The sequence below is a fragment of the Neoarius graeffei genome, chromosome 9, assembly GCF_027579695.1.
Source record: "Neoarius graeffei isolate fNeoGra1 chromosome 9, fNeoGra1.pri, whole genome shotgun sequence".
NCBI classification, from domain to species: domain Eukaryota; kingdom Metazoa; phylum Chordata; class Actinopteri; order Siluriformes; family Ariidae; genus Neoarius; species Neoarius graeffei.
Window position 1 is genome coordinate 60,200,792 of NC_083577.1, and position 27,925 is coordinate 60,228,716.

Genomic DNA, 27,925 nt, shown 5'->3' on the forward strand with positions numbered 1-27,925 from the left:
CTGTAATCAATCATGATCACTAACAGGATGTCAAGAGGCCTTGGCAAGTTAAGGCATTTTGAAACTTTTAACAGCACTGAATTAATAATTTAAGCAGGTGTATTTAATTTTTTGATGCTGTGTTTTCATAAAACCCAAAATAAGTTAATAGTTGTGCACCAAATTCTTTTTTTCCCTTTTCTGTTAAAGATGCATGTTGTACAATCATTCTGCCCCCAAAAAAGAATAGTTCAAAGAAATCATTGAAAGCCCAATACTGTCATGACATTCATATCCATGTATGCATCTGACTGCGACCATAAAATGGAGGAGTCTTGGAAACGGATTTTTTCAAACATGAGATGTGAAGGGGTTGAAACTGATTTATGCATTTAATGCAGAAATGAATGATTTTTTGTGTGTTCATAAATGCAAAGTGTGGTTATTGTGGGCTGGGGCAGCAAAAGTGCTATAGATAGGTTTTATTAAAGCTAGATGGCCTTTTGAGTTCATAAATTCGGTGAAATTTAGTTCCCTCTGAAATTTGGTCATTGTAATATGTTTATTTCTGTAATATCTCAAAAAAAAAAAACAAGCCATACGGTAGCTGGGAAGTTATTTAATTTGAGTGGATTCCTAAGCAAATAATGAACATGAAATTGCTTGCTTCGCGCAGTCAAGCAGAGAGAGGAAGTCTGTGTGCGCATGATCAGGTTTACCACCTTCTTCTTCTTTTCCTTCATTTGGGTTTTACGGCAGCTGGCATCCACAAGTTTACAGTTACATCATTCTGTCACTAAATGAACAGCTGATCACACTGAGGTGCTCGCTGACTGCCAATATTTATTAGTTTGGTCCTGCATTTCCTTTCCTTTGCAACATCACGTCTTTTCTTCTCGTTTTCTGTTACTGTAGTTGGTCTTTCATGTTTCATTCACACACTCATGTCCTCCATTTTTCTCTCATGTTTCAAATTTGTATCCCATAATGCCTTGCACGACTAGGGAAAGCCCACCATGTGATGCACGACATAGTATCTTGAATTGGGTCATGGTGAAGCAGGAAAAAATAGCAGAGAATTTAGGGTCACGTGGCCCTAAATTCATTAATTGTTCTATTTAAAAATAAATAAACTAATAAAATTGGAAGTCTATGATTCAGATTCAGTAGCTTTTGATCCAGTAAACAAAAATAATTGGGTGTCAGGGAAAATTCTTTTTATGACTACACTTGAAATATCTGAAAGGCAGTCTACCTTTAAAGTCCAAGTTATTTATTTGAAGTATGCACATAGGTTGTTGTGACTCAGTGTTAACACTGTACATACTAGTGCATCTCAAAAAATTAGAATATTGTGAAAAAGTTCAATATTTTCCATCAGTTATTTAAGAAAGTGAAAATGTTATATATTATAGACTCATTACACATAAACTAAAATGTTTCAAGCATTTTTCTATTTTAATCAGTATGGCATACAGTACAAAAACATAAAAAAAACCATCTCAAAATATTAGAATATTTCATTTCGAGTTTGAGTAAAACAGTATGAACACAGTGTATCTCTCAGTCTAGTTCAGTACACACAACCACAATCATGGGGAAGACTGCTGACTTGACTGTTGTCCAGAAGATGATCACTGATACCCTCCACAAGGAGGGTAAGCCACAAAAGGTCATTGCTGAAAAGGGTGGCTGGAAAAGGTGCACAAGCAACAGGGATGGCCGCAGTCTTGAGAGAATTGTCAAGAAAAGTTGATTCAAGAACTTGGGAGAGCTTCACAAGGAGTGGACTGAGGCTGGTGTCAGTGTATCAAGACCCATCACGAACAGACATCTTCAAGAAAGGGGATACAACTTTCGCATTCCTTATATCAAGCTACTCCTGAGCCAGAGACAATGTCAGAAGTGTCTTATCTGGGCTAAGGAGAGAAAGAAATGGACTGTTGCTCAGTGGTCCAAAGTCCTCTTTTCAGATGAAAGTACATTTTGCATTTAATTTGGAAATCACGGTTCTAGAGTCTGGAGGAAGAGTGGAGAGGCACAGAATCCAAGGTGTTTGAAGCCCAGTGTGAAGTTTCCACAGTCTGTGATGATTTGGGGTGCCATGTCATCTGCTGGTGTTGGTCCACTGCATTTTATCAAGTCCAAAGTCAACACAGCCATCTACCAGGAGATTTAAAGCACTTCATGCTTCCATCTGCTGACAAGCTTTTTGGAGATGCTGATTTCCTTTTCCAGCAGGACTTAGCACCTACCCACAGTGCCAAAACTACTACCAAATGGTTTGCTGACCATGATATTATTGTGTTTGATTGGCCAGCCAACTTGCCTGACCTGAACCCCATAGAAAATCTATGGGGTATTGTCAAGAGGAAGATGAGAAACACCCGACTCAAAAATACAGATAAGGCCACTATCAAAGCAACCTGGGCTTCAATAACACCTCAGCAGTGCCACAGACTGATCACCTCCATGCCACACCGCATTGATACAGTAATTCATGGTAAAGGAGCCCCAACCATGTATTGAGTGTATAAATGAATATACTTTTCAGAAGTTGGACATTTCTGTATTGTAAATCCTTTTTTGATTGATCTTAGGGAATATTCTAATAATTTGAGATACTGGATTTCCGATTTTCATGAGCTATAAGCCATAATCATCAAAATTAAAACAAAAAAGGCTTTAAATATTTCACTTTACATGTAATGAATATAGAATATATGACAGTTTACCTTTTTGAATTAAATTATGAAAAAAAGGAACTTTTTCACGGTATTCTAATTTTTTGAGATGCACTAGTACATACTATATTTTTAAATGTATTACAAGTGGAACTGAGACAAAGAACACATTGCAAACATGGAATTGCCCATAGGTGATACTAGTGCATCTCAAACAATTAGAATGTTGTGAAAAGTTCTTTCTTTTTCATAATTTAATTACCAAGAAGGTAAACTTTCATATATTCTATATTCATTACATAAAGTGAAAAATTTCAAGCCTGTTTTTTTTGTTTGTCTGATTGTTTTAATTTTGGCTTATAGCTCATGAAAATCAGGGCGGCACGGTGGTGTAGTGGTTAGCGCTGTCGCCTCACAGCAAGAAGGTCCTGGGTTTGAGCCCCGGGGCCGGCGAGGGCCTTTCTGTGCGGAGTTTGCATGTTCTCCCCATGTCTGCGTGGGTTTCCTCCGGGTGCTCCGGTTTCCCCCACAGTCCAAAGACATTGCAGGTTAGGTTAAATGGTGACTCTAAATTGACCGTAGGTGTGAATGTGAGTGTGAATGGTTGTCTGTGTCTATGTGTCGGCCCTGTGATGACCTGGCGACTTGTCCAGGGTGTACCCCACCTTTCGCCCATAGTCAGCTGGGATAGGCTCCAGCTTGCCTGCGACCCTGTAGAAGGATAAAGCGGCTAGAGATAATGAGATGAGCTCATGAAAATCAGAAATCCAGCATCTCAAATTATTTCCTAAGATCAATTAAAAAAGGATTTACAATACAGAAATGTCCAACTTCTGAAAAGTATATTCATTTATACACTCAGTACTTGATTGTGGCTTGTTTACCATGAATTACTGCATCAACGCAGCGTGGCATGGAGGCAATCAGCCTGTGGCACTGCTGAGGAGTTATTGAAACCCAGGTTGCTTTGATAGCAGCCTTCAGCTTGTCTGCATTTTGGGGTCGGGTGTTTCTCATCTTCCTCTTGACAATAATCCATAGATCCTCTATGGGGTTCAGGCCAATCGAGCACAGTAATATCATGGTCAACAAACCATTTGGTAGTAGTTTTGGCACTGTGGGCAGGTGCTAAGTCCTGCTGGAAAAGGAAATCAGCATCTCCATAAAGCTTGTCAGCAGATGGAAGCATGAAGTGCTCTAAATTCTCCTGGTAGATGGCTGCATTGACTTTGGACTTGATAAAACACAGTGGACCAACACTAGCAGATGACATTTCACAGCAAATCATCACAGACTGCGGAAACTTCACACTGGACTTCAAACACCTTGGATTCTGTGCCTCTCCACTCTTCCTCCAGACTCTAGGACCTTGATTTCCAAATGAAATGCAAAATTTACTTTCATCTGAAAAAAGGATTTTGGACCACTGAGCAACAGTCCAGTTCCTTCTCTCCTTAGCCCAGGTAAGACGCTTCTGATGATGTCTCTGGTTCAGGAGGGGCTTGATATTAGGAATGTGACAGTTGTAGCCCCTTTCCTGAATATGTCTATGTGAGACCGAGAGATGCACTGTATTTATACTGTTTTACTCAAACTTGAAATGAAATACTCTCACATTTTGAGATTTTTTTTGTGCTGTAGGCCATAATTATCAAAATCAAAAAAGAAAAATGCTTGAAACAGTTTATGCGTAATGAGTCTCGAATGCATTAAATTTTCACTTTCTTAAATAATTTATGGAAAATATTGAACTTTTTTCACAATATTATAATTGTTTCACATGCACTAGTATATCTATTATGTGTGTCTTGTTTATATAGCTATGATATGGATTAGAGATTGTATTAGGGTCAGTTTTCCTCATTTCATTCCAGCTCAGTGATCCAGTAATGCGGCCTGAACAGCAGAAAGAAAGAGTTTTGGGGTCACAACACAATAGCTGCTTATTTGGCCTTGGCTGTTGCTGCCGTATCTTATTAGTTCAGCTAGCCTCAGAGATGGTAAGCAGTATCTGATCTCTGTTTTTACTGTCAATAACCTTTCAGAAATGACTGCAGAGGTTTTTTTCTTCTTTTAAGAAGACTGTTTAATACATAAGCAATTGGCACTTTGTCAGCATTATTTATTAATAGTCACACTGTAAATAAATCCCACATGAAGCCCTCTGACTTTACACTCAGTGTTTTGTTGCTGCAGTTTTGATGTTAAAAAGAGCACCATTCAACTTGAACTTCAGGTTGCTTTTATTATGGTCATTATGTAAGATTCTTGGAGTTAGTTGATTTTGTAATTTCACTAATGATGTGCTCGTTGTGTGTGTTTGTGTGTACGTGGAGCTGTGGGACTGCCAATATGGTAACCGTGGTGCGCCACACAGCTTCCTCTGTCACAGCTTCTTCTCACATTCCACTCAATTATTAACCCCGATGGAAAGCCTTGAAAATCACTTCGGCAATGTTAGAAGACGGCCATGGCAGGTGAGTCTGTTCTTCAGAAAACCACCTTTTGACTTCTAAACATAAAATTTGTGAAGCTTCTGCTAGAACGACCTGCAGCACTAGTCTACAGGGAGTCTTGTACCTGGTGTTATGCTGTAGATAAATAAGTTTCACACATTTCAGGTGTACGGAATAGTACCGTATATATGCCTTTAAAATCACTTTTTATTTTTGAAGGAAATGTAAATGGAAGAGTTGATGCAGTCAACAATGGGTAAGGAAATATACTTTCTGTAATTACTAAAACAGTTGACAAAAATGATTTTGTTTGAATGTATTATCTCTAACATTTTCTATGCTGTAAGCACCTGTGGTCATGTGGGATTTGATCCTGGAACTGCATAGTCGTTTATATATTTTTAATAAATACATTTGAATATTGCATTGAGTTATGATTTCAAGCAAGATTGTATCTTGTTTTTCTAATTATTTATGTGTTCACTGCAATGACCTTGACTTACCTTCAGTCTTCAGTATTTTAAAGAACTTCTTTGCATGTTCCTCTTGTGCTGCAACTGGCCAGTTGGGTGAGAGAGGCGATGCATACTTCATGAGCAGAAGTAGAAAAATACATGTTAAAAATTATAGTTAAGCACAGGTTAGGTTTTGTGTGTGTGGAACATGAATAGCTAGCCACCAGGGAGGGTGAAGGCAAGCTTATGCTTCCTCTGGGATATCTGAAACAGCCACATCATCTTTTTGAGTTGCTGCTCATGCTTTGTCACAGGGCAGTTGAATATATACAGAGGAATGCACTAACTGCCCTCTTCTACATACGCGAGCTCACGGATGGCCACGATTCCCTAGTGTTCTGTTTGACACTGACCTTCGGACAAAGTGGCATAAGATGCAGTGTTTGCAATAAATGTTGGTGTTATACAAACATTTTCCCCTTTCTTCTTTTCACCCTGTACATGTTGGAACAGATGACCATCTGTCCAACTGTTTACTATGATCAGACCTACAGGTTTCCTGTCCAAAGCTGCTGATAGCTTTCTCTCATGTCTTCTGCTGTGATGAATGTTTGTTTTTTCTTACACTGTAATTGCTTTTCTACTGAAATGTTGCAGAACTCTGTGGTGCCACTAGCTTTGAGTTGGTTTTCCGTCATTACCTAAAGGGTTGTACAATGGTACGACTTGGGATGTACACATAAGCGAGACATGTATACATGCTCACAGATCTTGGAAGGGTTTGGTATGGGGCAGGTGGACTTCTTTGTTGATATCAAATCAACACATTTCTGAATTTGCTTCTCATTGGTAGAGCAGGACAGTCTGCTGGGACAGGATGCACTGGCTTATGACTGGCCTCACCATTGAATATATGCCTTTCTTCCTCTACTGCTGATTCTGCTTATGTGACACAAAATTCAGCAACTAAGCAACACAGTCCTGTGAGTGGCCCCAAGATGTCTGGACTTTGGTTTCCACTGGTACTTTTGCTAGTTTTTAGAACACCCTGGCAACTTCCTCCTCAAACTGGTCTGCTATGAATGGTGTGAATCTCATCAGCTGGATACTAGTTCATTGCTTGAGTCCCCAAATACTAGGGTTGGCTATCATTTGGATTCCCCCCACCCCGCTTCTGCTTATCGATTCTGGTTCTGGTCCAAAATGGTTTAAAAAAAAGAGGTCAAATATATTTAGATAACAAAACATAACTTTTGGCCATTTACCGCAGCCTATGTTTCATGTTGTGACATTGTTCATGCATGCTTGCTTGTAGCTGAACAAATGGACACACTGTTGTGTTGATGCATGGTATAGTCATGTAGGCAGGTCCTGGCAGGTTGCTACATGCATCCTTGCAGATATGTAGCCTTTGTTTGCAATAGCTCATTGGTCGTAGGCAACAATGACAGTCAGCCTCATCATATTTAGTTTCTGGTGGGGCGTGGGTTCTCTAATGGCTTATAAGCCCAATTTTAGCTTTTAAAAAAGTGGCTGCAAACTGAGCATTTGAAGGCAAGCTTTTCATAGTTCGACTGCATTAAGGGAAGCCCATCAGCTGCAATAAGCTGGCCAGGTTTGTGTGGAAACACAATTTTTGAGGCACGTTTTCTAGCCCCTTCTACAAGCTTGGAGGTAAGCAGTGTGGTTCCTAAAAAGAGCTGCTCAGATGCTCAGGAGGCTGCCAAATTTTCACTGCTGTCTCCAATTCCAAGAGAAAAGCAACTACGGTACTTGCCCTGAGCCACCTGTGTGTCCTGTGTGCAGGCTTCAACTCTCAACTTCCAGCTCATCCAAACCTCCTGCTCCGTTAAATACCCATTGCCATCAGTACTTGAAATGTAATGTTGGACATTTGTGCGTGAATTTGATTGAAGTGGAGAAGATTTGCGCTAGAACGTCTCCACTCTCTTGGCTTCCACCACCTGTACCCAGTGGCAGGACAAAACAAGACAACTGACGGTGGCTTTGACTGCAGTGGATGGCTGAATCCTGCTAAATGCGTCTGAGGAAAACATCCTTTAGTCATTCCACAATGCCCTGCTGCAACGCCTGAAGCTAAAATAGTCTTAAAACAGGGAGGACCAGATGAGTCCTGAATCCCTGGAGGTTTCTATCAGGGACCTCTAGATCTTGTTTGCAATAATAAAGGGCTATTGCAGAACTGATAAGCAGAACTAAAATTAAATTATTTTCATGGGTGCATGGTACTTGCCATTTTTGCATTCATTTCGAATTTGGAGCCAAGTTTTGGTTCCCAACCCTACCAAATAGTACATTTTATTCAAGGATTTCTAGACTATGTCCTCATCTACACTAATGTGTTGGCCATTGTAGCATGTCACAACACTTTGGATGTTTTCTCCCTGTGGGCTGATAAGCTTATTACTACCTTTTTGAAACAGGCAAGGTGCCTTCATTTTCCATCATTCCCCAAGAACCTGGCATGGGATCTTACCCTTGTGCTGGAGCTGCTTAAGGGCCCTCTTTATGAATCAATGAAATATGCTGATTTGAAATTAGTGTCTTTAAAATCATACACATCGTAGTCTGCCAGAATATCTTGTGATATAATATGATCAAGAGAACACTCTACTGGGCATAATGTCTGCATTTGGGAAACAGTTGTGAGTGGAGTAAAGTGTCTAATTGCAGGATATGTGATGAGGCTGTGGCAGGAGAGACTGGATTTACTGTGAGGAGTGTATGAGGTTTTGTAACCCCTATTCCCTGTGTTCTAGGTTCACAAGTGCTTGACTCATTCTGTTACTTATTTTTATGCTGCATGTACAGTACAAAGGGCTGTCTGTCTGTAAGGGATTGTTGTATGTTTTTTATTTTATGCATAGGCTGGCTAACTCCGAGGGGAAAGAATTATACCATCTTCACGGCAGGATATGGTGAGAGAGAAAAACAGACACTGATTAATCTACACTGTGCAAACAAGTTTGTCTCAAAGTTATTATTTAAATGCTATTTATATTTACACTTATAACCTCATTGTCTATTTTATTAGGAACACCTGAACATTCATGCAGTTACTTAAAGCAGATACGCAGAACCTTTATTTTTAAATACATTTCTGAGTGGATAGTATCTCCACCCTTGACTCATGTATGCTGCATAAATGGGAATTAAAAAATGTATTTTCGAGGGTTAAAATCAACCACAAAGTTGGCATTCGAGCTGCCCCACTGAGCCAGCCAGCCCTGAGTGCGTGACGTCACAGCGGTAACCGGTTTTAAGGCCAAGGCCTTTGACAGCTATAGACCAAAGTCATATAAATAAAAATTTATGGTGAAAGTAAGAAATCCCATTACCGACTTGCTCAACTAAGACTGATTTGACTTCATTGATTGTGGGTTGACTCTCATTAAAACAGGATAGGTGTTATAACTTATGCAACATACATATACATGCATGCATTTTCACTGATAAAACGTAAAAGGCTAATTAAATAATCAGGTGAACTGAGACAATCACATTCTGAAGCAAATTAAATAATCTTATACTGGTAACTTAAATACACAATACAAGTTACATGTATTAATCTAAATGCAGGTAAACAACGAGTGTTGTTTTTGTTGTTTTATATCCAAATGAGAGTCGGAGCTTACCCGTCTGTGTTCTCGCTTCTTGAAGGCCGATCTTGTGGCCGATTGTTTTGAAACAATCTGACTTTCAGTTCGATCAGTTCTCTGTTCATTCACTTCTTCCACATAAGGGCGAGATGGCAGCGATATCCAGTGGAGAAATCAGACGGCTGGTCCACCCTTTCTCCATTTTCTCCAAACTGACTACTCCGCCATTACTGCTGGGCTCAGGCAATTACTAAAACCTGGGACAGAACGGAACGTCACCAGTTTTAGCAACAACCGTGGCGAGGTCACTGCCCGAGTGATATGCCCCATCCCGTTCCATCCCGGGTTTTACCAACAACCCTCGGCTCACACTCCGGGAGAACTGGTGCAACTGAACTTACTTTCCTTTTAAAAAATAAATAAAATAAAGGCTTTCCTTTTCTTATAGTTTGATTTAATTGTTGGTACTGCACCCTCTTTCAATACGGGCTTATAGCCAACGTTCCTCAACAGATCAGAGGTCTCGTACAAGTCTTCAGTAAAATGTGCAGAGCAGAGGAGAGACCACTTCGTAGGCGTCCAATGTGCCCATGAACTTCTCGCAAAACACATCCAAATCTTTGCAGTTTGAACATTCTTAGGTCATGAATGCAACGTAAATCCACCTTCTGTTGTGTTGCTGCACCCACCAGCAACACATCTACATGGCATGGTGATAAATTAGCTCAAAAAAGAGGATTGGGGTTTCAGTCAGCTCTGTGTTTTAGTATAGCGGAAATGGCAATGAGACCGATAGACTTCCTGCTGTGACGTTATGGATGTCAACGTCATTCACTCAGACCGCTACCTATATGAATCACTTTAATCGTAAAAATTACTATATTAGATTTATTGTTAACGCTTAAAACTATTCCTGTGCCATTCTTGAGGTCTCAAGGCATTTATAAACAAAAAGTGAGGCCATGGTTCTGCGTATATGCTTTAATCAGCCAATCATACAGCAGCAGCACAATGCAAAAAACATGCAAATACAGGTTAAGAGCTTCAAGATTCACATCTAACATCGGGCATTACCATCCATAGAACTGTCACTCACTGAGTGATTTTTGTTTTTTACCCCATTCTGTGTAAACTCTAGAGGCTGCTGCGTGTGAAAATCCCTGGTGATCAGCAGTTTCTGAAATACTCAAACCAGCCCATCTGGCACCAACAACCATGCAGTGGTTAAAGTCACAGAGATCACAGTTTTCCCCATTCTGATGTTTGATGTGAACATGAATTGAAGCTCTTGACCTGTATCTGCATGATTGTATGTATGCATTGTACTGCTGCCATATGATTTGGCTGATTGGATAACTGCATAAATGAGCAAATATACAGGTAGAAGAAGAAGAAAGAAGAAACCTTTTTCACATGCACACTCAAGTACAGTGAGATTCATCCTCTGCATTTAACCCATCTGAAGCAGTGAACACACACGCACACACCCAGAGCAGTGGGCAGCCATACTACAACACCCAGGGAGCAGTTAGGGGTTAGGTACCTTGCTCAAGGGCACTTCAGCCCAAGGCCGCCCCATGTTAGCCTAACTGCATGTCTTTGAACTGTGGAGGAAACTGAAGCACCCAGAGGAAACCCACACAGAAACGGGGAGAACATGCAAACTCCACACAGAAAGGCCCCTGTCAGCTGCTGGGCTTGAACCCAGAACCTTCTTGCTGTGAGGTGACAGTGCTAACCACTACACCACCGTGTGGCCCAAGGAGTGTGTATTTTGTATGTGATTTATTCTGTGTGATTAACTATTGAGGCAGAATTCAAGCTTACAGATGCTTGCAAGCTTACAGATGCTAACAAAAAGTTTCGTTAGGACTTTTCAGTATGGTGGTGTTTTGTGATCAGCTGGTCATATTGCACAGTTCCTGTGTTCTGATACCTTCCCTTAACAAAATTATACACCAAAGCTTGAGGTACTTTGACCCTTGCACTGCCATGTATCTGCACTTGTTGTGTAATTTTAAGTCTGTGGTTGGAGATGAGCTGCATCATTTTTATTAAATCACACTCTTGAGACTTGTTCTGCCAAGTTGATTCTGTTAGTCACATGATAAACATCCTGAACCCTGAAACTCCCTATATGTGACAGAACTGGCATGCGCCTACCTTTGATAGTAAATTGTGCATAATGTTAAATACGTGAATGGTTGTATTGAATTTTTTTGTCCCAATATGTGACCTTGAGTAATGCAGTCAGTGCAGTGCAGTGATTAGTGCTGTTGCCTCACAGCAGGAAGGTTCCAGGGTTGAACCTCACGGCCAACGGGGACCTTTCTGTGTGGAGTTTGCATGTTCTCCGCATGGGTTTCCTCCGAGTTTTCTTCCTCAGTTCAAGGACATGCAGATTAGGCAAAAATACCCAGCCACTGGGCCTACACAAGCCAACGCGTACTTGGTGCCGGTCCCAAGCCCGGATAGATTGGGGAGGGTTGTGACAGGAAGGGCACCCAGTGTAAAACCTATGCCAAATCAAATATGTGGATCATAAATTGGATGGTCTGCTGTGGCGACCCCTAATGGGAGCAGCCGAAAGAGGACAAAGATGTGACCTTGACTAATAAGATGTTTTTTAATCCTGTGTTTATCTGTGTTTATCCTCACTAGGCACTGTAGTACTAACTGAGTAATGTAATCTCAGATATCCCTCTCTTTCTCTGTCTCTCATTCTCTAGTATCATGTAACCCCTTACTGAGAAGCTTACTATTTATAGTCACTGAGTACCTTTTAATGAATGAAAGAAACTGGTAAGTCAAATTATTAGCAATCTGACGATCAGCTGAGATATTTAACTGTATTGTAACAAAAATTATTCTCATTAGAACCCCTATTTTTAAATAATGGTATTTTCTCTTAAAACATATGTGGCAACGTTACTTATACCCATAAAGAATCTTTAAAATTAATGCTAAGAAATTATCCTCCTTAAAAAAAAGTCACATTTTTGCTCTCAGTCTCCAGAAACTATTTCGGGGGGGATCCAGAGGGTTCCTAAGTGGCACAACAGAAAAACGATGAGACAACCATATGTGGCCAAGAACCAAGGAAGCAAAATTAGCCATAGTCTCTGTGTGGGAGGGGTGGCATGTTCTCTCTCTTTTGTCAATCACAGAGACGCTAGCCAATCGTGTCTCTAAGACCATGTATGTGAAAGGGCAGAGATGGCCCTTTCCTCCCAGTGTTATACTTCCCTGTTATAGAACATGAGCAGCAATTTAAAAAGATGTGATTAAGTGGTTTCACATCTTTCTTGGAGAAAGCACGTGAAACCTTCATCCTCCCTAATTGGTACCTGTTATATGTTAAGAGAAAGCTGGCTGGTAAGTGAGATTTGGCAGGTGATCAAACTGCTGAGAAAATACGATAAAATCACACATGCAAAACACTTTATCATCATCCATCACCATGAGGGAAAACAGAAGAGCTTTCAAAACAAAAGGAGCAAATGCATAACTTATGTTTCATTGTAATGCATATAAAATATAAGTTACAATACCATGAAGCACAATTTACATTTATTAAAATACAACCCCAATTCCAAGTAGTTGGGATGCTGTGTAAACTGTAAATAAAAACAGAATGCGATAATTTGCAAATCATGGAAACCTTATATTTCATTGAAAATAATACAAAGACAACATATCAAATGGTGAAACTGAAATTTTAGTGTGTGTGTGTGTGTGTGTGTGTGTGTGTGTGTGTGTGTTAATATATGCTCATTTTGAATTTTATGTCAGCAACATGTTTCGGAAAAGGTGGGACATGGGCATGTTTACCACTGTGTTGCATCACCTCTACTTTTAACAACACTGTAAATGTTTGGGAACTCAGGAGACCAATTGCTGTAGTTTTGAAAGAGAAATGTTGTCCTGTTATTGTCTGGTATACAATTTCAGTCGTTCAGCAACTCGGGGTCTCCTTTGTCATATTTTGCATTTCATAATCATACATGTCAACCTTTGGTCAATCAAACCTGTATAACCAACCTCCAAAATCCGTATTTCCCTTATAAAATCCGTATAAGATGCAAATTAAAATAATTTACCTAAAATTTGAATGATAATTAACAATGATATATCAAGTTACTTTTTATTCAATATTAATAACAATAAACCTTCAGAATGAATACAAAGCTCCAATGTTCGACAAAAACACAAAGTGTCACTCTAATGTTCTGAATTGTATTCCATGACAGCTTTTTTTAGCACTCTGCACCAATACCTCACGAGGCTGCATGTCACAGCAAGTGTCTGTGTTGATCTTGCCAGAGTGCCCATTCAGAATCTTTTCAGTCGCTATTGAAAGTTGCTCAGGTGGAAATACGCGTTTCAGACAAAATGTTACTTCCCGGTTAGCGGGATTCTCGCAATGCGGTGTGCGCATGATCAAAAGTGGAACAAAGTCTCGCTACCACAAGATAACACGCAATTTCATAAGACTCTTTACTGGCTGTTTGTGCTTTCTGTGGTGTACAGTACGTTTGTAAATGAATGTTATGCGCTCTTTTATCATCGTGGGAATTGATTATAGCTCAAAATAAATATTGAAGTTTTTTAAAGAATCCGTATAACTTTATTTGTACGCCCGTATACTACGTTTATTGAATCAAATCCGTATAAAATACAGACATTCCGTATAGGTTGACATGTATGCATAATGTGGAAAATGTTTTAAATGGGAGACAGGTCTGGACTTCAGGCAGGCCAGTTTAGCACCCGGACTCTTTTACTACAGAGCCATGCAGTTTTAATATGTGCAGAAAGCGGTTTATCTTACTGAAAGAAGGAAGGTCTTCCCTGAAAAAGAATTTGTCTGGATGGCAGCATATTGCTCTGAAACGTGTATATATCATTCAGCATTAATGATGCCTTCCCAGATGTACAAGCTACCCATGTCATGTGCACTAATGCACCCTCATACCATCACAGATGCTGCCTTCTGAACTGCGCACTGATAACAAACCGGATGGTCCCCCTCGTCTTTGGCCTGGAGGACGTGGTGTCCATGAGTTCTCAAAATAATTTCTACTTTTGATTCATCAGACCTTGGGACAATTTTCCACTTCACCTCAGTCCATTGTAAAAGAGCTCGGGCCCAGACAAGGTGGCGGTGTTTCTGGATATTGTTTATATCTGGTTTTCACTTGCATTTGTGGATGCAGTAATGAACTGTTTTCACAGATGATGGTTTTCTGAAGTGTTCCTGAACCCATACAGTGATTTCCACTCCAGACATGTGTCTGCTTTTAAGATCACAGGCATCCAATGTTAGTTTTCAGCCTTGTCTCTTGCATACAGAGATTTCTCCAGATTCTCTGAATCTTTTAATGATATTATGGACCATAGATTATGTGATTCCCAAATTCTTTGCAATTTTACATTGAGGAACGTTATTCTTAAATTGTTGCACTCTTTGCCCACATAGTCTTTCACAGAGCGGTGAACCCCTCCCCATCTTTACTTCTGAGAGACTCTGCCTCTCTGGAATGCTCTTTTTATACCCAATCATGTTACTGACCTGTTGCTAATTAACCAAATTAGGTTTTTTTAACATTACACAAATTTTTTCAGTCTTTTGTTGCCCCGTCCGAACTTTTCTGAAACATGTTGCTGACATAAAATTCAAAATGAGCATATATTTTTCAAAAAACAATAAAATTTCCCAGTTTCAACATTTGATATGTTGTCTTTGTACCATTTTCAATGAAATATAGGTTTTCCATGATTTGCAAATTATCACATTACAGGTATGTTTTAATTTGTTTTACACAGTGTCCCAACTTTTTTTGGAATTGGGGTTCTAAGTCTGGAACAGCTGAAAATTTGCCAAGAAGAGGACACCTCTGGCTTATGAAAACATCATGAATCCTATTACCATTTTTAGCCAAAACTTAGTTGCTTTTTTGCCCGGATGATTAACAAGTACTTTCAACAAGGTAATGACACTGGGGGGAGACACACTATCAAAAACCTCTGGTCTGATTTGAAGATGAGTCCATTTGCACAAACCGAAGACTATTGAGGTATTTCACCTGACCTCACAGGGTCACGTGACGCCCCGGTGTCCACCATTTTGGACGGCAAGCTAGCTAATGTCAACAACAGTAGCTGGTATGTTACTGTAGCAATGTTTACGGTCAGTCATTTGGATGACTGTTAAAACCTTTCAGTCTCAAGTTTTTCCTTTACTGGATTTACTAGTTTACTGAGCCAGCCGGCCCCGGAGCGCTAGCTAGCTAGCCAGCCAGCCGGCCCCGGAGCGCTAGCTAGCTAGCCAGCCAGCCGGCCCCGGAGCGCTAGCTAGCTAGCCAGCCAGCCGGCCCCGGAGCGCTAGCTAGCTAGCCAGCCAGCCGGCCCCGGAGCGCTAGCTAGCTAGCCAGCCAGCCGGCCCCGGAGCGCTAGCTAGCTAGCCAGCCAGCCGGCCCCGGAGCGCCAGCCAGCCGGCCCCGGAGCGCCAGCCAGCCGGCTCCGGAGCGCTAGCCAGCCGGCTCCGGAGCGCTAGCCAGCCCGCTCCGGAGCGCTAGCCAGCCGGCCCCGGAGCACTAGCCTGCCGGCTCCGGAGCGCTAGCCAGCCAGCTAGCCGGCCCCGGAGCGCTAGCCAGCCAGCTAACCGGCCCCAGAGCGCTAGCTAGCCCCGGAGCGCTAGCTAGCTAGCCAGCCAGCCAGCCCGCCCCGGAGCGCGCTCAGTAAACTAGTAAATACAGTAAAGGAAAAACTTATAACGGGCCATGTCTCAACAGACTAAGAAGTTATTTCAATGACATTTAATAACATTTTGTTTATCCTGAGGACCGAAAGTAAATGAAAATGTGAACAAATCTTAGCTGTCAGTGAACAATCCTGGTGGAAGCAGGTAAACGTCGTTCTCTAAGCCTGCTAACCTCAATTTTTGCAAATACCTCTCCCTCTGCTCGCCCTGTAAATGCCCTACGTCGCTGGATAGTGAAGGTGTTTTCTGCATCTCGCTCCTTTTTCTTTTATGTTTTTCGTTTGTCGCCTTCCTCGCATTCAAACTGATTCGAGCCGTGCCGTCCAAAATGGCAGTGTCACATGACTTGGTCACGTGAGTGAAATACCTCAATAATGGAATTTCAAAAGTTCTGCATGGAGGATTGTCCTTGTACAGATTGTCCTTATACAGAACTATCTCCAACTTTGTTACACATCACAAGACCTTCAGTGCTGATGTTTTCCAGAATTTTCAACAAATATGAATAAGTACTATTATTATTCTTATTATGTACAGTACCAGTCAAAAGTTTGGACACATCTAATTCAATTATTTTTCTTTATTTTTATTAATTAAGACATTTCTTGTCTTAAAGTAATAATGGATGTCATTTCTCTTTACTTAGTTGAGCGGTTTTTGACATAATATGGATTACTACAGTTGTGGAATAGGGCTATTTACTGTTTTTTTATTATTTATTATTTACTGTTTGATCTCAAATGCATTAAGAGAACAAGAAATCTCAGTAATTAACTTTTGACGAGGCATACCTGTTAACTGAAAAGCATTTCAGGTGATTTTGCTTTTTTAAACACTTTTTTTTTGTTCACCACATACAGTAATTCCATGTATGTTCTATATATTATTTCATAGTTTTGATGTCTTCAATGTTGTTCTACAATGTAGGAAATAGTCAAAATACAGAAAAACCTATGAATGAGTAGGTGTATCCAAACACTTTACTGGTACTGTATGTATACATATATAAGCACTACTTATTACTTAGCATTTACCTTTTTATCTTTGTATGTTGGAGAAAATGCTCAAAACATCACTGCAGATTATTTTATTGTTTTCATGAAGGATGCCAACAACTCTGGAGTTAACTGTTGTCATTTAGCATACATGGTTTATTCAGTCCTAACAACCTCCAGTATGCATCTTGTTTTATACTCTTTTGAATAGACATCATCATATCTGTTAAATAACATACTACACATATTGAGCCTACAGTAGCATGAGACCGGAGCTGAACCCTTAATAACTGAGGATGCTGAGGTATCAGGTAGCATTGTAGTACTTGAAATTGGTCTCAAGACCACTTTTTAAAGGTCTCGTCTTGGAATCGACCACATTTTCACTCGGTCTTGTCTCAGTCTCAGACAGTGGACTTGGGTTTTTATTTCAAGAACACAGCTGTAGGGATTTCAATAAATTGCCTATGCATTTTCTGATTTATTTGTTAATATCATTACCGTAATTGGATGTAAAAATTTCCTGCTTCAAATGTGACCAATGATGTGACTCACTGTTAATTTGAAAATTTTCTTCCTGTTCATGGCTGGGTCAGACTTCAGACTTTTTATTACAGATTTTGTTACGTCTTTAAATTTTTTTTTTTTTTACAATATTAGACTGATCTTCAAGTAGTCATGCTAGTCGAGGTGGATCAGTCATATTAAATGTTAAGTAAATTATCATAAATCAGGAAAGGAAGAAAAAGAAAAGAATATGAAAAAAAGAAATGTATATAATAATAATAATAATAATAGGGGCGGCACGGTGGTGTAGTGGTTAGCGCTGTCGCCTCACAGCAAGAAGGTCCTGGGTTCGAGCCCCGGGGCCGGCGAGGGCCTTTCTGTGCGGAGTTTGCATGTTCTCCCCGTGTCCGCGTGGGTTTCCTCCGGGTGCTCCGGTTTCCCCCACAGTCCAAAGACATGCAGGTTAGGTTAACTGGTGACTCTAAATTGACCGTAGGTGTGAATGTGAGTGTGAATGGTTGTCTGTGTCTATGTGTCAGCCCTGTGATGACCTGGCGACTTGTCCAGGGTGTACCCTGCCTTTCACCCGTAGTCAGCTGGGATAGGCTCCAGCTTGCCTGCGACCCTGTAGAAGGATAAAGCGGCTAGAGATAATGTGATGTGAATGTGATAATAATAATAATAATTTTAAGCATTTGGGAAGAAATTGAAATTGTTACAGTTGGATAGGAAGGAAAAATTGTTGATTTGGAGAAAAGATAAACATAACTATAAAGGCAACCATTTATCAAGGTGGAAAAAGAGAGAGAAAAAAATCAAAATCTGTGATTCTTTATGTCACAGTCCGGTCCAGTCCAGTCCATCCATGCTGGAGTTTGTGGGACTTCCATGCTGGCTCCAGGCCGGATCCGGGACAGGAATTCAGTCCTGCATTGCTGAAGGTCATTCTCCTGAAGTGGCACTCCCACACCTGCTACCACTCCTCTCCCATCAGCCAGGGCCTTTTTAAGAACTGTTTGGAGCTATTCCAGTTGCTAGACTGTCTCTTGTAGACTTTCCTTGCCTTGCTACAGCCCTGTGGTATTGTATCTTGATTCCCCCTGCCTGTATTGTTCCTTGTTTTTTTGTCTAGTTTTCTGTCCAGTTTTTTGCCCCTGTTTTACCTGCCTGTTCTTTTGGATTGTTTTTTTGCTTCCTCTGCCTGGATTTCCCTTGTCCCTATGTTCTTCGATTTTTGTGAAGATTTTTCTGTCCTATTTTTGTCCCTGACCATGCCTACCTGCTCCTCTGTGTTTTTGACCTCCTGGCCCATTCTTTGACCACTGATTTTTGCCTGAGCCCTACTGTACCTCTGCCCTCTACTTCATTAAAGAAGTTTTACTATATATACTGCCTGTTTTGAGTCTGCTTTTGGGTCCTCACTTCACCTCAGCTTGCCATTTCTGACAGCACAGTCTGGCCAACATGGACCCAGCAGATTTCGCCCAGCTAAGAGCAGCGGTGCAGAAACAGGAAGCTCTCCTTGGGACCCACCAACAGGACATCCAGCAGGTGAATCAAAACCTTGTCGCCATCTCTGACACTCTCAATCTTCTTGCCACTCAGCTACAACAGCTTCAAGTAACGTCTGCTCCTACACAACCCACTCCACGTACCACTCCTTCAGCTCCTGCTCTAGCCCTCTTCAGAGAGCCGAGACTTCCCGTCCCACAGCCATACGATGGAGAACCAGGTACCTGCAGATCATTTTTATCTCAATGCTCGCTAACCCTTGAGCTTCAACCACTGGTCTTCCCTACAGAGCGTTCCCGAGTGGCCTGCACCATCACTCTCCTCACTGGCAAAACTAGGGAGTGGGGAGCAGCTATGTGGGACGCCAATGCACCATGCTGCGCCAGCTTCAAGGATTTCACAGAGGAAATGAGGCGAACCTTTGATCGCTCTCTGTCTGGCAGACAGGCAGCAAGAGAAATCATGGGGCTGTGGCAGGGTGCCCGGTCCGCTTTTGACTATGCGATTGAGTTTCGCACTTTGGCGGCATCTTGTGGCTGGAATGAGAGTGCCTTGCTTGACCCGTTTTTGAATGGGCTGTCAGACTCCATCAAGGATGAGCTGGTCTCACGAGAAACTGCCACCCGATCTCCCTGGTCTCATGGACCTCGCCAGTCGTATTGACTCCCAAATCAGACAGCGGGTGAAAGAGATAACTCGGACTAGTCTTGCTCCCCCTCAGCCTCCCATTCCTTCTGCTGAGCCAATGCAGGTAGACTGAATCCACATCTCACCTGAGGAATGACAGCGCCATCAGGATATGAGGGCATGTTTTTATTGCGGACAGCTGGGGCATTTCTGCCAATCTTGCCCTTTAAAAGGAAGTGAGTTTAGGTGCCCTGGTGGGCAATGTCCAGAATCAGCCCCCTACTGATCGACCGCTACTCCCAGTGGTCATTATCCATGACAATCAGCCCCATGACCTCCAGGCACTCATTGATTCAGGGCCTGAAAGAAACCTGATCTGCTCGACCACCACCAAGTGCCTGGGGATTCCACTACTGGCTCTGAACCTGTCCCTCACTGTCCTGACCCTTAACGGTACTGGTCTGACCACCATCACCCATAGAACAGCCCCGGTCACCTTAAGAATTTCTGGCAACCACTCTGAATCCATCCAGTTTTTTGTCATGAGTAATCCCCATGTGCCCATAGTTCTTGGTCTGCCCTGGCTAACTCTACATAACCCCCATGTCAACTGGACTAACAACACCATTTTAGGATGGAGTCCATTCTGTTTATCGTCATGCCTGAGATCTGCCCTCCCTCATGCCGAGCTGCTCCAGCCCACCATTGGTGAATATCCTGACCTCTCTAATGTGCCTCCTGAGTATAATGACTTAAAACCTGTGTTCAGCAAGTCTCAAGCTGTTTCCCTTCCTCCCCATAGGTCCTATGACTGTGGAATTGACCTTCTCCCTGGGACTGCACCACCTAAGGGGTGACTTTACTCTCTCACTCCTTCTGAAAGGCAAGCCATGGATAAATACATCACCGAGTCCTTAGCAGCTGGAATTATTCATCCCTCCTCTTCTCCTGCAGGGGCAAGATTCTTTTTTGTGGAGAAGGACAAATCCTTGCACCCTTGCATTGATTACCGTGGGCTAAATGACTTCACCATCAAGAACCGCTACCCCCTACCTCTCATGTCTACAGCGTTTGAGTTACTCCAGGGAGCCCAGATTTTCACCAAGCTAGACCTGTGTAATGCTTACCACCTTGTGAGGATCATGGAAGGGGATGAATGGAAGACGGCATTCAACACCCCCACGGGCCACTACGAATATCTCGTGGTTCCGTTCGGCCTGACTAATGCTCCCGTGGTTTTCCAGGCCCTTATTAATGATGTCCTGAGGGACTACCTTAACCTTTGTGTTTTTGTCTACCTGGATGATATATAGGTATTGATTTTTTTCCCACTCCCTTGATGAACACCGCATCCACATCAGGCAGGTCCTTCAACAACTCCTGGAAAATAAACTCTTTGTTAAGGCTGAGAAATGTGAGTTACATAGAAGTTCTGTCTCCTTTCTGGGTTTCATTATCTCCCCCGCACAGATTCAGATGGACCCCCTGAACTCAAGGCAGTTGCTGACTGGCCCACCCTGTCCTCTCCGCGAGAACTCCAGTGGTTTCTTGGGTTTGCAAATTTCTACAGGCGATTCATCAGGAACTTTAGTACGGTGGCCGGGCCCCTCACAGCTCTAACTTCCACCAAGGTCCCTTTCAGCTGGGGGGAAGGGGCCGAGAAAGCATTCTCCGAGCTCAAACAAAGGTTCATGTCAGCACCTATACTCACCATTCCAGATCTGTCCCTGCAGTTTGTGGTTGAGGTCGATGCTTCGGAGTCAGGGGTCATATTGCCATATTCTCCCAAAGATCGGCTAGTGACAACAAGCTTCATCCTTGCTCCTTCTTCTCTCATCGGCTTTCCCCCTCTGAGAGAAACTACAACGTTGGCAATAGGGAACTGTTGGCTGTTAAACTGGCCTTGGAAGAATGGAGACATTGGTTGGAGGGGTCAGACCTTCCCTTCATCGTATGGACAGATCACAAGAACCTCGAATACCTCAGGACTGCCAAGCGCCTCAATTCTCATCAGGTCCGATGGTCTCTTCTTTTCTTGCTTCAAATTCACACTTTCCTTCCGCCCAGGCTCTAAGAATGGTAAACCCGATGCCTTGTCCAGAATGTTTTCTCCCCTCCAGGAGGAATCGACCTCCCTGAGGGCATCCTTCCTCCACAGTGCCTGGTGGGGGCCGCTCTGTTAGAGGTGGAAACCCTGGTCCAGAAGGCCCATGAGCAGGACCCAGGGCCCAGTAATGCACCTCCTAACCATCTTTTTGTTCCTGTTTCTGTGCGGGCACAGGTGTTGCAGTGGGGTCATGGTTCCAGAATGGCGTGCCACCCAGGAGCAGCCCAGACTCTGGCACTCATCCGACAACATTTTTGGTGGCCATCCATCAAGGAGGACGTCCAGAGGTTTGTGGTAGCTTGCGACATCTGCGCCAGGAACAAGACTGGCAACAGACCCCCTGCCGGCCTGCTGAGACCCCTTCCTGTTCCCCACCGGCCCTGGTCATACATAGCCCTGGATTTCGTCACAGGACTCCCTAATTCAGGTGGCAATACTTGTATCCTCACTGTTGTCGACCGTTTTTCTAAAGCTGTTCATTTTATCCCTCTGCCCCAGCTTCCCACCACCAAGGAAACCGCCGAATTGCTGATACTCCATGTTTTCTGTCTACACGGACTCCCCTCAGACATCGTATCAGACCGCAGACCCCAGTTCTCTGCCCAATTCTGGAAGGCTTTCTGTAAACTCATTGGTGCTTCTCGCAGTCTGTCTTCAGGTTTTCAACCTCAGACCAATGGACAGACAGAACGGGCCAACCAGGAGCTGGAAGTGGCTCTCAGGTGCATGGTGTCCAAGGATGCTGCCTCCTGGAGCAAGACCCTTCCTTGGATAGAGTACGTTCACAACTCCTTACCCACCTCTGCTACAGGTCTTTCCCCCTTCCAGTGCTCTCTGGGTTACCAGCCACCACTCTTCCCTGTCCAAGAAGAAGACGTTGCCATGCCCTCTGCCCAGGTGTTTGTGTGCCACTGCAGGAGAACGTGGGCATTGACCAGGAAAAAGCTCCTATGTTCTGTCAAGATGTTTAAAGAGCAAGCTGACAAACACCGCTCAGCAGCTCCCATCTATCAGGTGGGGCAGTGGGTAATGCTCTCCACTCGCCACCTGCCCCTCAAGATGGTCTCCCGCAAATTGGTTCCCAGGTTCATAGGACCTTTCCCCGTCTCCAAGGTAATTAATACCTGCTCTGTAAGACTGTGTCTCTGCCCGTAACCATGCGCTGTATTCACCCAACCTTCCATGTCTCCCAAGTCAAACCCCTTGTCTCCAGTTCCCTATCCCCACCCTCCAAACCCTCCAAACTTTTTTTATGTAAAAGTTCTTGGAAGTTGAAGACCGAGTACTGTATGAATTGATGCTTCTGGTATCAGTAAAAAGATTTAATATGTTGGTTAGGGCAATCCTGTTTCAAATGTCATGCATTAGACAGCATATGGATTCGAAGTATAGGAATTTTACAGGCAAAATATCAGCATCAACAAAAAGTGGCACCGCATGCTCATTTCTTTTTGCAAAAGGCATAGCGTGCAGGGCATGTTTTTGTAGGGTAAAAATCTTATTTAAGTAACATTTACTGGCAAGGCCCCATGCTGTAACAGTATAAGGTATGTATGGAAAGATCAGAGACTGATAAATTTAATGTAGTGTCTTAAAAGGTACAAAATGCCTGAGTTTAGCAATCATTCCTACAGTTTTACTTATCATAACGATAAGTGGCCTCTTGCACACCCTTTCTCACACACTGGTTTGTCTTGGTCTTGACTTGATTTCAACCTCTCAAAGTCTTGGTCTTGATACACTCTGGTCTTCGTTATGACTTGGTTTAGGTTTGGGTGGGCTTGACTCCACCACTAGTATCGGGTTTAATTCTGAATGATGCTGACTGAAAGAGAGAATGGCATTTACTGTGGGAGAGGATTGAGTTATGATGTGCCATTGTGTAGTGCTGTTGTTTTCACCTAGGTCCTTTTCCCATCTGTTCTTCATTCTTCCTGTTGATTCTCCCTGGACCTGAACTCATAGCAACATGGCTACTGTTTATCACTGGAGCAGAGCCGCTGGGTTTAGTCTGTCTCTGAGTTTTTGTCAGTGCAGATGCGACGCAATACAATATAAACTTTATACATTTGTCAGAAAGCTGCATTTGAAAATGAAACACCAATAATCTTGATGCAGGTTTAACATATTCAAATAAAAGATTTATGAGGTTGTAGTTTTATAGTCCAACTACAATGTAATGTGGAATTTTAATGCCTCATGAGCTTTTGCTGATGTTTGTTTGAAAAAATTAACCGCATGCAGTTTATCTTGGAGTGACAGTTCAGTGTCGCTGACTTTGCAGTTATTAGAGAATTCTGGATGTTTTGTACAAAGGCACATTTTCTACACTGCTCATGTAGATCAAGCATGATTATTGCATCTAAAGTCACCTGTGTTTCTTGTGACCATGAAAACATTGCTTGTTCATATGAATGCGTGTGTGTAAGTAACCTGAGTGTACCTTACTATGCTCCTTTATGACTGGCTATATTTCTCCTTTGAATATTTAAAAGATGATCACATTTCACATTACAATTTAATGAACTACTCATTAAAGCTGAGTAGCATTATTTAGGCTTGAGACATTTGCACCTTGGACATAGACACACACGCACGCAGTCATTTCAGAAACGTGGTAGAGAAGAACGTGACAGGAATAAGGTCTGTTGTATTTCTTTTTGTTTTATTTTCTCCTAAATGATTCTAATCCACAATATGTTTGTTTTATGAAACTATGGCAAGTTTAAGAATTGTGAGTTATTATATGGACCTCCTCACTTTTTCTGTTGATGTAAAATTTTATTAGTGATTTTTGTGTAGGGGAATATTAATGAAGGAGAGAATCAGATGTACCATGTGTTTGCAACTTTCACATGAACTGCTTATAATCTGAGAAAGTATGAAGTATTTAATTTGTAGTAATGATGAAATAATTGATTTTCTGGCCTTGGTGTTAAAAATAACAGCAATAATGAGGTTCATGTTTATTTTTACAAGGTATTGCGTATTCATTTGACCAGAATTGTCCTGTTTATAGTTTAGTATTTCAGCGATTTTAAGCTCTGTACAAAAACAATGTTCTATTGAAGTTGTGTTGTTGTTTAGGGTTTGAGCAGTGTTGCCTGTGGGTTTGTGAAAGTTAATATTGGGGTATCAGATGATCTTGTCACTGTGCTCACACAGATGCTGCAAGCAACACAACCCTCTGCAAAAACAATAGTGGGTCAGAGACATTCAGTGACTGAGGCCACAATGTTAAGATGATTTAGTGCAATTTTAGTGGTGTGTGTGTGTGTGTGTGTGTGTGTGTGTGTGTGTGTATACAGTGCCTTGCAAAAGTATTCATACCCCTTGAACTTTTTCACATTTTTCCACCTTACAACCACAAACTTAAAAGTTTTTTACTGAGATTTTATGTGATAGACCAACACAGAGTAGCACATAATTGTGAAGTGAAACGAAAATGATAAATGGTCTTCAAAATTTTAAACAAATAAAAATCTGAAAAATGTGGTGTGCATTAGTATTCAGCCCCCTGTCCTCTGATACCTCTAAATACAATCCAGTGTAATCAATTGCCTTCAGAAGTCATCTAATGAGTTAATAGAGTCCTACTGTGTGTAATTTACTCTCAGCATAAATACACTTGTTCTGTGAAGGCCTCAGTGGTTTGTTAGAGAACACTGAAGAACAAACAGCATCATGAAGACCAAAGAACTCACCAGACAGGTCAGGGATAAAGTTCTGGAGAAGTTTAAAGCAGGGTTAGGTTATAAAAAATATCCCAAGCTCTGAACATCTCACGAAGCACTGTTCAATCCATCATTCAAAAATTGAAAAAGTATGGCACAACTGCAAACCTACCAAGACATGGCCATCCACCTAAACTGACAGAGCAAGCAAGGAGAGCACTGGTCAGAGAAGCAGCCAAGAGGCCCATGATCACTCTGGAGGAGCTGCAGAAATCCACAGCTCAGGTGGGAGAATCTGTGCACAGGACAGCTTTAAGTCGTACACTCCACAAATCTGGCCTTTTTGGAAGAGTGGCAAGAAGAAAGCCATTGTTGAAAGACAGGCATAAGAAGCCATGTAGGGGACACAGCAAACATGTGGAAGAAGGTGCTTTGGTCAGATGAGACCAAAGTTGAACTTTTTGGCCTAAATGCAAAGCGCTATGTGTGGTGAAAAACTAACACTGCTCATCACCCTGCACACACCATCCCCACTGTGAAACATGGTGGTGGCAGCATCATGCTATGGGGATGCTTTTCTTCAGCAGGGACAAGGAAGCTGGTCAGAGTTGATGGGAAGATGGATGGAGCTAAATACAGGGCAATCCTGGAAGAAAACCTGTTGGAGGCTGCAAAAGACTTGAGACTGGGAAGGAGATTCACCTTCCAGCAAGACAATGACCCTAAACATACAGCCAGAGCTACAATGGAATGGTTTAGATCAAAGAATATTCATGTGTTAGAATGGCCCAAAGTCCAGACCTAAATCCCATTGAGCATCTGTGGCAAGACTTGAAAATTGCTGTTCACAGACGCTCTCCATCCAATCTGGCTGAGCTTGAGCTATTTTGCAAAGAAGAATGGGCAAAAATTTCAGTGTCTAGATGTGCAAAGCTGGTAGAGACATACCACAAAAAGACTTGCAGCTGTAATTGCAGCAAAAGGTGACTCTACAAAGTATTGACGCAGGGGGGCTGAATACTAATGCACATCATATTTTTCAGATTTTTATTTGTTTAAAATTTTGAAGACCATTTATCATTTTCGTTTCACTTCACAATTATGTGCTACTCTGTGTTGGTCTATCACATAAAATCTCAATAAAAAACTTTTAAGTTCGTGGTTGTAAGGTGGAAAAATGTGAAAAAGTTCAAGGGGTATGAATACTTTTGCAAGGCACTGTATATATATAAACACACACACACTCTGATTGGCTACTCTACTATGAAGCTGTCAGCTCATATACTGTGAGAGAAAAACAAAATGGCGGCACGTGTTGCTGAACCAACCGAAGAAGAAATAAAAATAAAAAAAAAACTCAAAAATTATCAAGTAAAAAGAAACAGAAATAGCTAAAATAATGTAGTTGGGAGTTTTGTTTTGTTTTTTCCCAAATATCTCCTGTTCCACACTCCAACCCAGTCAGTGGTGGTAATGCACCTTTAAGTTGGTTTGCCAACTGCCAAAAAAACCTAAAGAAGAAGAAGAAAACCACCCAAAAATACAAAAAAGCAACAAAATATGGAATAAAAGTATTTGATGGTAAGAATGTATCTTTTTTTATTTTTCAAGAATCATTATAGCATTTTTCACAAATTGCTGCTGTCATTTTGCTGGTTTGTTTACATTCTAAGCGGCAATGATTTTGTCAGACATTTTGTGTAAAGTTTTTATTTATTGAATTTGCAAAAAATAAAAATAAAAATGCTCTGTTTCTCAAAATCCAGTGAATGGATAGAATAAAACAGTTATTCCAGTCAACCTCATCTTACATGGTTTATAGCCAACTCAGTGCTATGCACCTTGTCGGCTATCAACTCATTTACGACTCGATTTTGTGGAATAACTTAAATATGTTACTCCAGGGGTTTTCAAAGTGTGGGAGAGTCAGCCCCCCCAGAGAGCAAATAAACAACAGCGCCCCCCCCTTACAATTTTTGTTGTTGCTATACTTCCATTCGTATTTAAAAAAATGGTTGTTGTACACATTTTTTTCTTTTTACACATTTTAAACATCTGTGCTTTTTTAAAACATCTTGTTTTACACATTTTAAACATTTCATAGCATCGTTAGCTAGCACCTCTTGGCAGACAACACACTGTGGCAGTGGAGCATCTTCAGATCCAGTCCATGAAAATCCAAACTTTTAATAATCGTGGTCATACTTCCTTCCTTCTTTTTTTGCTTGGCCCAGACTCTGTCTCCTCACTCACTGTAGCTTTAGGTACTAAAAATCGATCCATTTTGTCTCTGGCAAAGGCTAGCTGAAGTTCGCTAAATGTCCGCAATAGTAACTTATTCTGGTTTATTTTTCCTCACGTTGCGCCCCCCCTGAAGAACTCTTGCGCCCCCTAGGGGAGGCGCGCCCCACACTTTGAAAAGCCCTGTGTTACTCAATGTCCCAGATTTGACATACAAATGCATCTTAAAAAATTTGAATATCATGGAAAAAGTTCATTTTTTAATAATTTAATTCAAAAAGGTAAACTTTTCTATATTCATTACA

General features: G+C 41.7%; 1 protein-coding gene across 1 annotated transcript in view; it reads left to right on the top strand.

Annotated features, from left to right (window-relative positions):
- The first annotated feature begins 5,130 nt into the window (after nucleotides 1–5,130).
- The window catches only part of LOC132891293 (myosin-IIIb-like), a 36,076-nt gene continuing 13,281 nt past the window's right edge, over nucleotides 5,131–27,925 (top strand). The window contains exons 1-2 of the mRNA XM_060928787.1: nucleotides 5,131–5,140; nucleotides 5,339–5,375. Of these exons, the coding sequence (XP_060784770.1) occupies nucleotides 5,134–5,140; nucleotides 5,339–5,375 (44 nt within the window). The 5' untranslated portion in view covers nucleotides 5,131–5,133. The remainder of the gene's footprint in view (nucleotides 5,141–5,338; nucleotides 5,376–27,925) is intronic.